At 35.1% G+C, this 17,134-nt stretch overlaps 1 protein-coding gene across 2 annotated transcripts in view; it reads left to right on the top strand.

Annotated features, from left to right (window-relative positions):
• CDKAL1 (CDK5 regulatory subunit associated protein 1 like 1) overlaps window positions 1-17,134 on the top strand; it is a 647,858-nt gene that overhangs the window by 616,715 nt on the left and 14,009 nt on the right. For both annotated transcript variants that reach the window (XM_051970620.1, XM_051970619.1), the window contains 2 exons: window positions 1,491-1,574; window positions 11,741-11,905. In XM_051970620.1, coding sequence (XP_051826580.1) covers window positions 1,491-1,574; window positions 11,741-11,905 — 249 coding nt within the window. The remainder of the gene's footprint in view (window positions 1-1,490; window positions 1,575-11,740; window positions 11,906-17,134) is intronic.

Here is a 17,134-nt window from a genome sequence, read left to right as displayed (position 1 = left end):
GATTTGGGGGCTTTTTGGTGGTTGTTTTGGTTTGGTTTTGGTTTGTTTGATTTGGTTTGTGTTTTTATAGTGAAAGGTCTTTAGTATAGCTGTGTTTACATTTCCTAAATGTCTGTAGCCAAAACATGTTGACAAGTCTCTATATAAATAGAAAAAGTATTTTATTTTATTCAGTCATCATGATAACCTGATTTAATTTTGAGGGATTGAGTTTCTCAAGCAATGAAGCCAAATTGAATTCTTTCTACAACCAAATAGTAAAGTTGGTTTTACTGTGTTAAAAATTTTGGCAGTATCATAAAAAAAAATAATAATAATAACTGATACTTTAAAGGATACTTTTCATAGTGGGATAAACTTGGAAATGATAATGATTTTTAGTATAGAGAGATTTCTTGAGTCAGTTTTTTTAAAATAGAATTTACATTATAGCTATAAAAGTCATAAATTTCAGTTTCACTGTTTCTTTGATCTAGCATTGAAGCTTAATCCTGTATTTTGACATCTTCAAACTTTTAAAGTTCCGAGATCACATGAGAAATTATTATTTGCCTGCCACAAAAATATATGACAAAAATAGATGATTGGTGCAGAGGTACATTAGAAGATGAAAATAACTTTGGAAATAATTGAGCAAGACTGGAAAATATATGCAATACATAAAGTGTTTAAATGCAAGTACTTAATCTGCTACTAGTTGCAGACATTTTTCAACATTCAAATATTTATTACCACTCTTATTGCCAAAATATTTCTACAAATTTGGACTGAAAGCATCTTGTTCTAGTTGATTTTGCAACTTAATTACAAGGAAAAAAAATGTTTGGATGAATTTTGTTTTTTTATCTTAGGAGTTCATTATCTTTGCTGAGAGAGGAATTAAGATCAGGTTTTCTGATCAATCATGTAATAAAATGATAACTTTCCAGTTATTCTAATTTTTAAATTATCATATCATACTTCTCACTTCTCATGGGACAGTTGAATGGGTACAAGGCTATCTATCCTTGTTTCAGCAGTTGAAACAATTAGCATTATAATAACTTTAGCCTGCCTTAAATTCAAGCAGAAAGGGTATTATTAAGCACATAGTAGGCACTTGATAAATGCTTGTTGAATTGGATCAAATTAATTAAAAGTTTATTTTATTAATAATTTATATTTGGAGTTTGCAAGAACTATTGCTATCTTTCCTGAAGCAGCTATATAGTACAGGGGATAGAGTACTGGATGTGGAGTCAGGAAGACCTGTATTCAAATGCAGCCTCAGACACTTAATAGGATAACCCTGAGCAAATCACATCATCTCTGTTGGCCTCAATTTTCCCATCTGTAAAATAAGGATGATAATATCACTTATCTTTCAGGGTTGTTGTGAGGATCAAATAATATGATATTTGTACAGCTCTTAGCACACTATACAGGAGACACTTAATGCTTATTTCCTTCCCTTCTTCCTTTTCTCTTATTTTTTTTTCTTCTCCCTACAGATTGGTGAAAGACAGCAAGTACTAGTAACAGAAGAATCCTTTGATTCCAAGTTTTATGTTGCACACAATCAATTCTATGAGCAGGTAATAAGCCTTACAGTAAAATTTGCTATAGATCTGAGCTTTCCCCAAACAAAAATAATAAGTAATGAAACTGAAATCATTCACATAAAATCAGTGGAAGAAAAAAAAACCTATGGCATCAAGACTGACTCTAGACAACTAGACCGAGCCATAGAAATCTTTATGGGTTTATTCTTCTTCCAAAATGTTTATGGCAGAGTTTACATAGTTAAGTGCACTTTAATTGACATTATCTTATACCAGGACCAGCCTCTGACTATGGGACTAGTTAGTTGTAAATGTAGAATGGCAGGTAGAATTGGAGGTACTGTCAAAATTCATACAACTTACTGGAGAAAACTTATTAAAAAGTGTCCCATAGATAAGGAGGGTCTTCATAAGTGACTTAAGGATGAAAGTGAGCCTAAATAGCTAAGATTTCTTATCATTTCCTTTTTAGCTACCAGTTTTATCATAGGATCATAGATTTAGAGTTGGAGGGAACCTTAGAGGTCAGGTAGTCCAACCTGTCATTTTAAAGATAAGGCCCAGGAAGATGAAGTGGCTCCCCCAAAGATATGCAATAAGCAAGTAATAGAGACAGAATTTGAAACTGGGTGCTCTGCCTCCATACCCAGCATCCTTCATATTACATCGCATTGCTTCCCACTTCTCCTAGAATCTACCCTGGCTTTGATGGCAGAAGCCAGAGAAGAAAAGGAGATCTACTTTGTAGATCAATTCAAGAACAGCTAGACAAGATTTTACATTAAGAATAGCAATAAGTTGGAGGCAGGAGGCAGGGTCATAAAGTCTCCATACATGCCTATTTTTCTCCCACTATAGAGAATGATCTACTCTGATAGTAGATACAGATAATGAGTTTTTTAATTTTTTTTTATTTAAAATAAACCATATAGAGATGCAAAGAGCTTTTTGAGGAGATAAAGCAATTGAATATAACTATCAGGGTGTAGCTTAGAAATGGATGTAGATACTGGGCTTATATCCCAAAGAGATCTTAAAGAAGGGAAAGGGACCTGTATGTGCAAGAATGTTTGTGGCAGCCCTTTTTGTAGTGGCCAGAAACTGGAAAATGAATGGATGCCCATCAATTGGAGAATGGCTAAATAAATTGTGGTATATAATGTTATGCAATGTTATTGTTCTATAAGAAATGATCAGCAGGATGATTTCAGAAAGGCCTGGAGAGACTTACATGAACTGATGCTGAGTGAAATGAGAGGACCAGGAGATCATTATATCCTTCAACAACAATACTATATTAGGATCAATTCTGATGGACGTGACTTTCTTCAACAATGAGATGAACCAAATCAACTCCATTTGTTCAATAATGAATAGAACCAGCTACATCCAGTGAAAGAACTCTGGGAGATGACTATGAACCACTACATAGCATTTCTCATCCCTCTGTTTTTGTCTGCCTGCATTTTTTATTTCCTTCACAGGTTAATTGTACATTATTTCAAAGTCCAATTCTTCTTGTGCAGCAAAATAACTGTTAGGACATGTATTCATATATTGTATTTAACATATTCTTTAACATATTTAACATGTATTGGTCAACCTGCCATTTGGGGGAGGGGGTGGGAGGAAGGAGGGGAAAAGTTGGAACAAAAGATTTTGTAATTGTCAATGCTGAAAAATTACCCATACATATATCTTGTAAATAAAAAGCTATAATAAAAAAAAGAAAAAAAAAGAAATGGATGTAGAGATTGGGGGAAGTACTGACAAAAGAAGAAAAGGTTCATTTCAGTGGAAATTACATACACATGATGTTTATCTAATTGCTTTTTGTAATGTACATATATAAAAATATATAACCTTTTGTACAATTTTTCTACATACTGCTTCTAGGAGTAGCTAATAATAATAACAATAAGTTACTGCTATTTCTAATACTACTATTACTTGTACTACCATTATTAACACTGCTACTTGTTAGAATTCTTACAAGGTGCTAAGTCAGTGGAATTGATAGAAACAATAATTATCTAATTTAGCATGGTACTTAACAGTTCTCTAGTTGACTAATGTACTTAGTACTTATTAGAGTTCCACAAGATTCACACTTTTAAGAGAGCATATATAAGGAGGAGCCCACTAAAGGACAAGTTCACTAAGACACAAGCCCACTCTCGGAGGCAGAGTCAGATTCATTCCATTTTCCACCTTTGTACTGGCTGGAGATTCGGAGGGAGCTAGGGGCTGAAGCTGGCAGAGGCAAAGGAACCAAGGAGAAAGCTAACCAGGCCCAAGGAAGGAGATAAGACTTAAAAGGGAACAATAAAGGATTTGGACTTTAATTCCTGGCTGCATTTGAGGTGATTATTACTCTGAACTGAAACTAAAGCTGCCTCCAAAAGCCCCCAAGAAACCTGCTCCCAGAGAATATTATATTTTAGAGAAGAACATTACATTTTGGTGCCCAACGTGGGGCAGACACAATCCTGATTTCAGTGGAAAAGTCTCCTCAACCCAGAAATTAGGGTGAGTACAAAAACAGACAAGGAAACTTTGTTAAAGGGCTAAACTAATATTTCAGCTTGTTTAGAAAACAACCTTCTTTTCCAATTCAAGGAAAATGTTTAGAGAGCATTGTCAGACTTATGAAAAGCCAAGATTTGATTATAATTTGGGAGCAGATCACTGAACTTTTAGAAACTGTACAGTACACATCTTCTTGGTTCTCTAAGGAAAAAGAATTGCATCCAGATGATTAGAAATTAGTAGGAGAGCAGCCAGTTGAGTACTACAATTCCAATCCAAACTCAATTTCCAAAAATACACTTAATACATATAATTTAATACAACTGGCTTTAAGAAATTATATAAGTGTTAGAATAAGAATAAGGAAAAAGACGAAAGAGCAGGAGTGGGGAGGAGCCAACTAAACTAGGTGAAAAGGATGAAGAATCAGATAAGAATGGAGTTAAGTACAATTTTGAGTGTGATACTTCACAGCAGGAGAAATTAGGTCATTCCACATCCCCTGACCTACTTCCCTCAATTAACTCTTCATGGGTGGAGTAAGAAGGGGAGAGGCAGTGACACAAACAGAACTACCTATTAAGCAGCCTGTGACAAGATTACAAAAGGCATTGGTCAAGGGTAAGAGAGAAGGACAGGATATATCTGATTTAAAAATAAATGCATACCCTGTGATTGAAGAGCTTGACTCCTCAGGTCAAGAAAGGAGAAGATATATTCCTTTTGATTTGGAAAAAATTAAGGATTTGAAAAAGGGTTGCACTCTTTATGGGGCTACATTGTCTTATGTTAAGATGTTACTAGATAGTTTGGCTTATGAAATCCTAACTCCTAGTTATTGGAAATCCATCACAAGGACATGTGTAGAACCTGGATAAAACTTGTTGTGGCTTTTGGAGTGTCATGAATTATGTAGGATTCAAGCTCAACGCAATAGGCAAATAGGAGTTAATGTACAAATCGCTTTTGACCAACTAGCCGGTGAAGGTCAGTATGGAAAGAATTCAGAACAGATTAATTACCCCATAACAGTTTATGAACAGATCGCTGCTGCTGCAACAAAAGCTTGGGATTCTCTCCCAGGAAAAGACCGAGGGGAAACCTTCACAAAAATAGAGCAAGGTCCCAATGAACCTTTTGCTGATTTTGTGGGACATCTGCAAACAGATGTAATAAGAACCATTGGAGAAAATGCAGCTACAGAAATAATGACCAGACATCTGGCTAAGGAAAATGCCAATGAGGTTTGCAAAAGAATTATATGGGGACTAGACAAAGATGCTCCTTTAGAGAAGATCATAAAGTGCTATGCCACAGTGGGCACAAATGCTTATTATACCTATGTATAATACTATGATGAACATGGGAAGACAAGGTTCCCCTTGGCCAGGGACTTCTAGAGAAAATCATCGATGTTTTCAGTGTGGAAAACTAGGACATCTGAGAGCCCATTGTAGGTACAGAGATAAAGTGAGAGGACAGGGTGAGAGAAAACCCCAAACCCCATGTCCAAAATGCAACCAAGGCTTCCACTGGGCCTCAGAATGTAGATTGACTCAGGGAAATGAGAGGCAGGACCCAGCTCCAAGGTATCATACAAAAGATAGGTGGGGCATGATAGCAACTGAATTTACACCCAGAGAGTGTTTAGAAGGTCAGGACTCTGATGTGATCAATCAGCAGAAAAGCAATCACATGGCAAAAAGGGCTTACATGATCAGTCAGACAAAAAGTCATCAGATGGGAGAAAGGGATAACAATTGGAGAGAATACAGGCTTTTTAAACCAACAGGGCAGTGTTCAGTGCAAACAGCTTCAATATAATTGCCAGATGATAAGGAGAGATTTAAAAAGTGGTAAATAGAAGGGACTAGATAGGTTAACTGCCAGAGAGAGAGGGTTTACTTGTATTCCTACAACTGGAGAAGAAAACAAATGGGTGGCACTGAGCACCTGGAAAGAGACAGAAAAGGAGAAAAACCTCAAAACAAAGGAGAAGATCTAAGAAACATCTGACACTGAAAGAGCATGGCTGACAATGAGACTCTTGCAGGACTTGAAAATCAGCAGGAATCATTGGATTCCCTAACACAAGATGAGACTATTGCAGGACTTCAAAGCTTGCAGGAATTATTGGATTCCTGGAACATGAACTACTGGACAATCGATTCCTTTTGGACTATTTCTAGGACTTATGGCCATGTATAATTCCTCATGTTGATTCATGTTATTTGTTACATCATTACTAGCCTGTGTTATATTGCTATGTGCTTATGTATTTTATGTAATTATATATAATGCCTCTCATATTGATGGATTTATGTGTACCTGTTTCAAGTGAGCCTCTTCAGAAACCCGCTAATCTGATTTGACTTCCTATTTCCTTTAGTGTTTTCATCTCCCTTCCTGAGCAGTCAGGGAGGGCGTGACTACCTTCTTTTTTGGGGTTCTCACCTCCTTGAGAAGTCAGGGAGGTCATGACCACCTTATGTTCTAAAAACAAAAAAAGCGGGAGATGTTAGAATCCTTACAAGGTGCTAAGTTGGTGGAATTGATAGAAAAAATAATTATCTAATTGAGCATGGTACTTAACAGTTCTCTAGTTGACTAATGTACTTAGTACTTATTAGAGTTCCACAAGATTCACACCTTTAAGAGAGCATATATAAGGAGGAGCCCACTAAAGGACAAGTCCACTAAGACACAAGCCCACTCTCGGAGGCAGAGTCAGATTCATTCCATTTTCCACCTTTGTGCTGACTGGAGATTCGGAGGGAGCTAGGGGCTGAAGCTGGCAGAGGCAAAGGACTAGCAGCAGGAACCAAGGAAAGAGATAGGCCTCTAAGAAAGCTAACTGGGCCCAAGGAAGGAGATGATACTTAAAAGGAAACAATCAAGGATTTGGACTTTGAGGCTGAATTTGAGGCAATTATTGAACTGAACTGAAACTAAGGCTGCCTCCAGAAGCCCCCCAAGAAACCTGCTCCCAGAGAACTTTATGTTTTAGAGAAGAGAACATTACAGCTACTACTACTTCTTCTATTACTACTATTCCTACTGTTGTTGCTCCCACTACTGCCACTGGTTCCTCCACTTCTACTGCTAGTACCACTACTACTGTCATCGTTACTTCTATTCCAACTCTACCACTGTTTCTACAGCTACTACTACCACTGCGACCACCACCACCACTTTCTCATTTTTACTATGAGTTCACGTGATAGATTAGGTAGCTGCCCTTCAGCCAGCATTGGTGGTCATTTAGTCTACTCTTCTACATAGCACAAAAGGAGACCCTGAAAAGAAAAGATAGAATTTGCTTCTTGTTCTCAAGTAAATACAACCTGAGTGCTGTATGTTCAATTTCACATTGAGTCTGTGGTATGGCACACTCAGAAGGAAGAGACCTTGCAGATTCAGCATTTCATGTTTTAACCTGAAGATACATCACCATCCCCAGATCTCCTCCATGCATGCCAGAGAAGAGTGTTCTTTTATAGGCAAGAATGGTGCTCAGCCACAGGGAAAAGGCTGACTGTATTACTACTGCTCCTTTCTTCCCCTTCTTTCTTTTCCCTCTTGGGCTTTTGTCTCAGCAGGGAACTTTTTTCATTTTAAAGGCAATGGCATGCCTCATTAACTGTTTCCTTTCATTTAAAGAGGAAGGACTTTTTCCAATTATTAAATAATAGGGGAAGGAGGAGCTTTTTTGCTGTTTATTCAGTTCAAGGCACAAGGTCAGGAATTTGGCAGCAAATATCTTACCCTAAAAGATTATTAAACTTCAAATTTACTATCAAGAGTTTTTAAATTATGTAAACTCTGAAGGATTTACAGCAGGAAGAAACTTTACACCCAGTTTCAGAATTCAATAATTTAGCCATTTCAGCCTCCTTTCCTTATTCCCCTCAGCTTTCCTTTAAGGAAACTGAGGCCCAGAAAGGGTAAGTGATTTCCCAGACTCATATGATTAATAAATAGCTTCTTCCATTGCATCCAAAATTTAATTTCTAGATATTGAAGACCATTTTAATTAATTTTTCTGATATATAATTCACTTTACAACCTGCCAGAGTAGGGCTAAAGGTCTTTTTTTTTTTTTATGCATCATTATCCTCAGTATTCCTCAAAATAAGGTTATATAGGAGAAAATCTGAGCTCTAGTTGTCTTCCTCAAATAGACTTGGTGCAGATCTGATTAATCTTATGGCCTTTCTGCAGTATCTGACACTTGACCCTCTTCTTGTTTCTTTTTTTCCCCATGTCTGAACATTTCAGGAATGGAATCAGAATTATTGTAAAATAGGCTGAGATACAAAGGTGAATATGTCATTAGAATCACAGTATCATATGTATCACAGTTTATGAGTTAGTAGATTTATTCTGCATATTCACCTAATGTATAGTCAGTTGATATTACATACTTATTTGAAATAACTTAAGTAGCTTCTGACCTAGAAAAGCAATACAATAAAATAGGCAAAATGTAAAGTCAGAGAAGGAAATGTTTTAAGGTAAACAAATATTTTTAGCATACACTTTGGTGGAAAGAATCCTTCTGACAGATTTCTGTGAGTTAGCCAAAATAAGTCCTACTTCAAAGAAGCTGTTGTTTAAAGAGTAGGACTGTAGGACTGACAATCAAATTGATTTTATGAGAAAACGAAAAAACTGAATAGCAATCTGCCCCAGTCTCAATTTGGAGAATTCTTCTTTTACCTGCTCTGCCTCCATCTCCATCCAGTTTCTGAAAACTATCTATTAAATCTAATATCTAGATATCTAAAAGATATCTAGTAAAAATAGCTTTTCATTAGGATTAGCTCAGTTGATTTCATTGAGAATTTAAGTTACTTAGTTAAGTAACACAGCTCTTAAGACTAGACTTTGAATGCAATCCTCTCACAACTCCAAATCCATTATTTCTTCCACTACAAATCATTTGTTCTATCTCTCAAAGAGTAGTCAGTCAGTAAACAAGTATTTGTAAAGTCCTTCCTGTATGGAGGAAGCAGGATGTCACAGGAAATAGTGTGCTGGGCCTGGAATCAGGTAGACTTGAGTTCAAGTCCACCTGTAGGAATTTAATATCCAGTGGCTCTTGGCAATCTGTTGGCCTCAGTTTCTTCAACTGGAAAATTGTGATTAATAATAGCATCTAGTGTTAAAAATATCAAATGAAATAATACATTTACAATATTTTGAAAATCTTATTTTTATAAACACTAACAATAATAATGGATACAAAACTACTACCACAATATATCAGGCACTTTATTAAGTTCTAGGAATACAAAAACAATACTCACTCTAAAGAAACTCACATTCTATTATTGGAGGCTATACTTAAATATACAGAGGACTTGGAATGAAATCTGTTATAGTCATGTTATCTTCAGGTTGATTAACATTTATTAAAAACCTTCTCTGTGCCAGATAGTGTGCTAAACATGAGAATACAGCAAGATGTAATAGCTCCTGCCCTCAAAAAGCTTTACAATCTAATGAATTATTGCCTTCAGTTGCTTACAAGACATCCATTTCAAGACATTTATTAAGTCATCGATGACATGAGACTGGAGCCAAGAGAGATGTTAGGATTTGATTTTTAGATTTACAGAGAATAATACATAAGGATAATAATTAAACATGTTAGAGTAGATGAGATCATAAACTGAGTTAGTACAGGAAAAAGAGCTCAGAACAGAGCTTTATGGGATACCCAGAACTGGTAGGCATGACATGGATGAAGATCCATTAAAAGAAACTGAGAAGTAGTGTCAAATAATTAGAAGGAGAACAAACAATTCAGAAAAACCAAGTGTGGAGAGTATTCAGAAAAGAAAAGAGGGTCAAGTGTCAGATACTGCAGAAAGGCCATAAGAAGTAAGGATTGAGGGGGAGAAAAAAGAGGGGAAAAGCTATTGGCTTTGGCAAGTAAGAAATCTTTGGTAACTTTGGAGAGAAAAGTTTTGGCAGATTTAGAAGAATAAATGGAGAGAAAGTATAGGCATTTAGCATAAATTACTTTTTCACGAGTTTAACTTAGAAGAAGAGAGGTGTAGAATTGATGGTTGTCCTTTACTCTCAGAGAGGACCAAAGTGACATCACGTTGGGGTCAAGGTACAGTGTGTCCAAATGTGGCTCATCAGATTAGTGCACTCAGATGGTACTACCACAGGCTGGTCATAAAATAGTCCCTATGAACATTTGGAGTGGGGATATCTCTAAATTTGCAATCTCACATTTACAGAATTTTTCTATCTCATGGTTTAGGACTGTAGTTTGTAGAGATTGTAGGATCAAATGGGCTGGTTGTTGTTGTTGTTTTGTTTTGTTTTGTTTTGTTTTGTTTTGTTTTTGGCTTGAGACAAGTAGGGTTAAGTGACTTGTCTAGAGTCACACAGCCAGAAGTGTCAGACCAGATTTGAATTCAGGTCCGCCTGACTGGTGCTCCATCTACTGAGCCACCCAGCTGCCCCTGGCTAGTTGTTTTTTTTAAGGCTGGGGAAGACTTGAGAATTTAGTAGGCTACAGAGAATGATTTAATAGCAGAGTTTAATTAATAGATAAGATAAAGAGGATGATAATAGAAACAATAACATGAAGGAGATAGGGTCCCTACAGTGAGATTAGTTTTGACAATCTTCTTCTAAAACCAGAATGAAATTAGAGGTAGTAGAGGAAGATGTGTGAGTGATATGAAATGAGAAAGTGGGGAGAAGAAAGCATTCTTGGCAAATGGTCTGAATACTTCGCTGAAGTATGAGGCAAGGTCTGTGAGTGAAAGGGTTATATGGTTTAGTACAGCTACTGTGGAGTATAGGCTAGTGAATTACTTAATTTGAGAAGAATAGAATAATTGTCTTCTCACGGTGTAATATAACATACATTTGTAGTGCCCCCAATTAGCAGTTTCTAGATTTCCTCCAGTTCTGTTCAGCAGCATATAAATATGAACAAAAGGGCAAATGATAGTAGTGATCTGGTTTGAATTTTGGGAAAGTGTGATCTGTGATAGAACAATGGAGTAAAGGATTTGAAAATGAGAAAGTAGATATTATAGAGTTGAATTGGTTCACCAAGGAGTGGGTGAAGATGGAGAAGGTAGAAGAGTTTAATCCATGTGGAGGTAATAGAACTGGGAAAGAACTGAAGGGATGAGGAAATGGAGGTCATAGTAAGGATAAAGAATATGGTTAAGGCTTGTGAGACATTAAGGATGTTGGAAGGTTGAAATAATAAAGGAAATAAGGGAATTTTCAATTTACAGACATGGCAGTGATATATTCATAGGTAATTATCACATCCTCAAAAGTATAATCATCTTGTTTCTTCAGAAGAATCAGACTTTCTTTATAATTTGTGTATAGTTTATATACCTTTTCTCAACACTGAGTAACATAGAACTTCAGCAGTGATACTACCCTGAGAGAATATATGTCTTCCCTCATTTACTTATGGTATTGTAAAATTTTCTATAATCATTCAGGAAAATGGTAAGATAAGAAACTAGTTGAAATGTTAGTTGTTCAGATATTGCAGTGAATTCTAAATTTCATTTCTGTAAAAAAAAAATTTTATTGAAATTTTATCTTTTGTAAATCCTAACATATAATTAAAAAACAAGAATAACATTTGATTACACTTTAGTATAATTTCTTTATAGGTGCTTGTGCCAAAGAACCCCATGTTCATGGGGAAAATGGTTGAAGTAGACATTTATGAATCAGGAAAACATTTTATGAAGGGGCAGCCAGTATTCAATGCCAAGGTGTACACCCCATCCATCAGTAAACCATTAGCAAAGGGAGAAGTTTCTGGCTTAACAGAGGTGAGTAATACATATTTTTCTCCTTTACTAGACTAGTAAAAACAGTAGCTGTTCAAGCACAGTGATTTCAGGCTATGCTTCTGTTATCATTTATAGTTCCTATTTTATGTATGCATGAAGCTTTAATCCTTTCTGACAGATTGAAATCTGTATTAAAGAGATGCTTCTGCTGATGCCTGTAGCTTTGCCTCTTTGCCTGGAAAGGAAATAAGCTGTGTCTGGTTCCAGGCTATTCATGGAAGGCAAAAGCCATTATTTGCAGGTGAAAGATTTAACAGCAAAGAATATCTAATCCAATACGTCTCTTAAGTTAGTAGATCTTGGGAAAGGGGAGAAGACAAGGATGTGGTAGAGGGACAGATTTTTTTCATACCTTTGAAGCTAGTTTTAGCAGCATACAAATATACCTTTGAACAGATACTAGACCTGTGTGTGTGTGTGTGTGTGTTTTTACAGTACTTTTAAGTAGAGTCTTTGCTTAGTATCTGCCTAAGTTATGTGGAGTGAAAATTTAACATTTTTTATTTCTATGGAAAAAAAAAAAAACAAGTTATATGACCCCTATTTTATACCTTGGTAAATATGGCTATTTGCCAAGTTCCCTCTTACATTTCATTGAGCCTCAGTTGTAAAAGCTGATGGAGTGTGAAATGAAAATGTGTATCACATTGCTAAGCATCATTTGAGGTCCCCTCTCCAACACAATTGTTAGGCACTCCAAAAAAAGTATGTAGCTATGGTTTAACATATGGAAGAAAGATAGCTGATGGTTTATCCAGCCATATAATTCCAAAATTGTTTCTATCTGTGTGTTGTCTTTTTCTCTCTTAAAATAAATTGTAAATGTATATTAACATAAAATGAGGGGAAATATAGCTTATATTAGGCAGTGACAGTGTACTATTATTAGGATTATCATATCTTATTACTGTCTTGGTGATTTTAATGAAATTCCTTCTATATGCTGGGATCTGGGGAGAAAAGAATGGCATTACTCATGCTTTGACAACACATGGATGTAGTAAATCTGATGTTTTCAGTAATCTCTTTGATAATGGAACTAGGCAATATCATAACATGTAGTATATGTTCCTGAAATTTACTGGTGAAAGGAGTCAAAATTGCAAATTGGCTGAAGTATAAAAGATCCTAAACATTATTTGTAAATGTTACTTTGGTAATTATGTAAAGAATAGATTATAGAGAGGAGAGATTTGATTTTGGATTATGAGTATTTTGCTACAGTTTAGGAAAATTAATTAGGGCCTGAACTAAAGTAGCACCTATATAAATAGAGAAAAGGGAACTCTTATACAAGAGATATTGTCAGCATGAAATTGACTAAATAAAAGTAGCAACTGATTATCTAAGAAAGCTGAGAAAGGAGTACAGTAGAGATAATTCATTTTATAAATATGCATGATCTGAAATATGGGGATAACCTCAGTAGAAATAGGGATAGGTGATAGGACGAGGGGGCAACACATTCCAAAGCAGAAAACAGTGTGAAGTTAAACTAGAAGTGGCAAGGAAAAAAATTAAGCCAGAACAAGAGTGATGTCCTGGGAAAGCAGGGATGGATGGAATGATTCGTGATATTAGTGAAAGAAAATACATTAAGGAAGCCAAAGCACAAGCAAAAAAAAAAAAAAAAAAAGTTAGGATCATCTAAGAGAATATCATTCCCATTGACATTCCTTGATTGTGTCTGATAATCATCCTGAAAACCCCCCACTATAACTGGGAACTGAGACCCATAAACTACTTAAGCCATTGAATGGCAAAATTGGTGCTCAAAATGAGATCCCCTGACTTTAAATCTATTGTTGTTTTCACTGCACTATGTTGTCCTTCATTGAACCTAAGTTAGTAGACAGCATAGGAGTCCACAAAAATGGTTGCTGTTTCTGGTTTAATGGTTTCCATTTTTCACTTTCACAAAACAAGAGAATTCTAGAGTTAAAAGGGATCCCAGAGTAATCCTTTCTGTAATTTCCTTGGCACAAGTTTTACAAAAAAGTTTATCACTTTTCTGGGTAATCCATGTTCATTCCTATAGAGCCAACCCTGAGAATTTATAATCTAGAAAATTCCCTTATGTTGGTGAATTTTCAGATGATTTTTTTTGACCTTTTTAAAAGCTATCCTCTTCTAAGACATTTTGTAAGTGGGCTTTCTATTGCCAAATATTTCAAGTCAAAAATGTCATACTGTGGAAATTCATTCCTGTTTGTGATAAAAGATTCTAGATAAAGAAATTCGCACTACTGCAAAATATGAGAATGTCTTCTTTAGTTATTTGGCCAGACTTTATCCTTATTGAAAAGATCCCAGAGACATAGTCTCACTTTTTTGGCTATTTTGGATGTCTGAAATAATTACAATTATCATGATATAGTAAAAGAAAAACTAGATTGTAAGTTAGGAAACCTGGGTTCTTCCATTTCTAAGATTCTAAAATTTAAAAATGTTAACAGAGAACACATAATGAGTGTCAATATCAAGTAAATTTAGTTCAACAAACCTTTATTAAGTGCTGTTTATGTGCAAGATTCTGTGTATTTGTAAATCTTATACCACTCTATATAAATAGGAGTAGGAGGAGTGATGGTGGTGTTTGTTACAGAGATAGAAGAACATGCTTATTGCCCTCTAGGAAATTAGGCTCCAAAGGAGACAAAGTGTAAAGATATACAGCAATGTCATCTTATTTCTACACATTTTTCATTCCATAGAGGAAAAGAGAGGAAAAGAGGAAAGAATGACAAAAATCATGCTGATTATTTTTAGGAGTAATAAACCTAAATCTCATTCCTAATGTTATTAGGACTTAAAGAACAACATTCTACAAAAAGTGAAACATTGCCCTCCCTCATCAATCTATGACATAATGTCCAGTTAATTTCTTTATAAATTAGTAAATATGATTCAATACATTTACTTCCCTTTTATCACACAGAAAATTAAAAGTTTCAAGATACTTACTTCTTCCTAAGAGAGTTCATTTTCTGCAGAGTCCCTTTCTATATGATCCCATTGCTCCCAGATTTATAACTTCCCATATTTCATATCTCTTTAAGCAGACTCATAAACTTATTAAACTTTATAGCTGGGAGTATCTCAAGAATCAAATCTAACATGTTCATTTCTCAAGACAGAGAAATGAAGATCCTCTCTATTTGCCTATGGTAAAATCCATTTTTAAAGTCACATTAAATATTGAAGGATGTAAAATGTATCGATAGTGTTAAAATGTTGCTTACATTCTACTGAAGTACGCAAAATATTATTTGATCATCCTTTTAGTAATCTGAGAATTACTTCATAGTGAAAAGATACTGGATTTTCTGCTCTATCTCAAGTAAAGCTAAATAAACATTTCTCTCTCTCTTATGTGTGTGTACACACAGACACACACACACACACACATCTGTGTATATAATATTACTATTTCATAGTAAGTAACAGCTTGATCTTGAGCAAAAGCATTTAAAATAAAGAAATAACAGATGAAAATCATCAAAGATATTTTAGAGTCAAAGAGCATTTTTGTATTTTTAATTATGTTTTTGACAAAATATGAGAAATCTGAACTGGATGTCTATTAGCCAGAATTTATTTCTTTGATCTAAGGATTAGTCTTCTATAACTAAATGATCAAGAGAAAAGGGATGAGGAGAGATGGAGAGCAAGAAAATGTAATTCCATAGCATTTTAATTCCTAAAGGATGTTGTTGGCCTCTTGTTTAATGAACTTAGTTTGGATAAATTGTTGTTGGTGGCATTTGTCCTTCATTCTCAAAGAAGACCTTTAACATCTGGCAGGTGACACCATAATATGCAAGTACTTCTGAAGTGCCTACTGTCTGCACATGGATTTGATGATATAGCTACAAGTCTGCCTTTCGAATGCAGGAGAAAACATAATTTGTTAATATCATTTTGAAAACTAAAAGGTTATATCTAATTTTCTGTTTTAGTTTCACTATTACTGTCCTTTTCTCTTTGTTTTTCCTTTAATATCTGAATCTTAACCATATCTATACCCATGGCTTATCAAAGGCAAAAACATTCTACTTCTAGTAGCATGAGGATAAGAGGAGACATTCTTCTTTCTAATTGTAATAGAAACTGTCTATTTCCTGCAAATATGTTCTGGTTTTGATTTAGTAGTTGTAGTAGTAACTGATATTTATATGGCATTTACTATTTACCAAACATTGTGCTAAACATTTTATAAAAAATAATCTCATTTCATCCTCACAATAACCTTGGGAGATAAGTGCTATTATTATCTCCATTTTGCAGATGAACCAAATGAGACCAAAGTCACACAGCTTATGTCCAAGACTAGATATGAACTCAGATCTTCTTGATTCTGCATCCTGTACTCTATTCATTGTACTACCTAGCTGCCTGTGAGCCATCTAGCTGCCCTAGTAAACAATAGATATTTGCATTACTTTTTTAAAAAAATTAAATAACAGTAGTTTTCTGGTTGAATATCTATAAACAAATGGAAAAAGGATTTCTAATTTTCTATCTTTGTAAGTTTTTATATCCAATCCCTGTTTAATGTATATAATAATTAACTTTTAGCATAAAAGATGAACATTTAACAGTCAACAATTTTCTCACTTTACTATTATGATCAATCAGTTGTTTCTTACAAGCATAAGGAGAAACCAGAGTGAATTTTGTCTTTACAGTTCTTGTAGGTACAAAAAAGGAAGCAATAAAAAGATCAATTCACTGGCTACTCTTATTGAGTTTCTGTAATACTTCGTGCACCATTATTTAGTACAGTGTTGTAAATTAGAACTTTGTGCTTAGCCCTCTCTATTATAGAAGGGAAAAGAAAGGGAGCCTGAAGGTTCATGGCTCCCACCTATTTCTCATCTCCTGGCACTTTGATCCTCATGCTGGAGCATCAGGAGAACAGATTGATTTTGGAAAGGGGGCAGAGTTTTAAAGAGCGCCAATTTTCCTTATTACCAGGTTAGCAGACTAGTAAAGTGTCCTGAGTTTTGTATACACTCTGTGCTGTATTTTTGAAGCCCTGACCCTTAGAAAAGCTCTGTTAAAATTTTCTCCTATCTAACATTCATTTCCCAAATCACTGAAGTGCGAGGGTCTATTAGTTCAGTGCCAGTTTTAAAAGCAAATGAAAACTACATTCATGAGGTTAAGAAATGGCTTAATAATTAAGTCAAAACAGTTAAAAGTGGA

The sequence above is a fragment of the Antechinus flavipes genome, chromosome 1 (genome assembly GCF_016432865.1).
Source record: "Antechinus flavipes isolate AdamAnt ecotype Samford, QLD, Australia chromosome 1, AdamAnt_v2, whole genome shotgun sequence".
Lineage (NCBI taxonomy): Eukaryota > Metazoa > Chordata > Mammalia > Dasyuromorphia > Dasyuridae > Antechinus > Antechinus flavipes.
The sequence above is the reverse complement of the archived record's forward strand: the minus strand, read 5'-3'. Positions and strand labels throughout refer to the sequence as shown.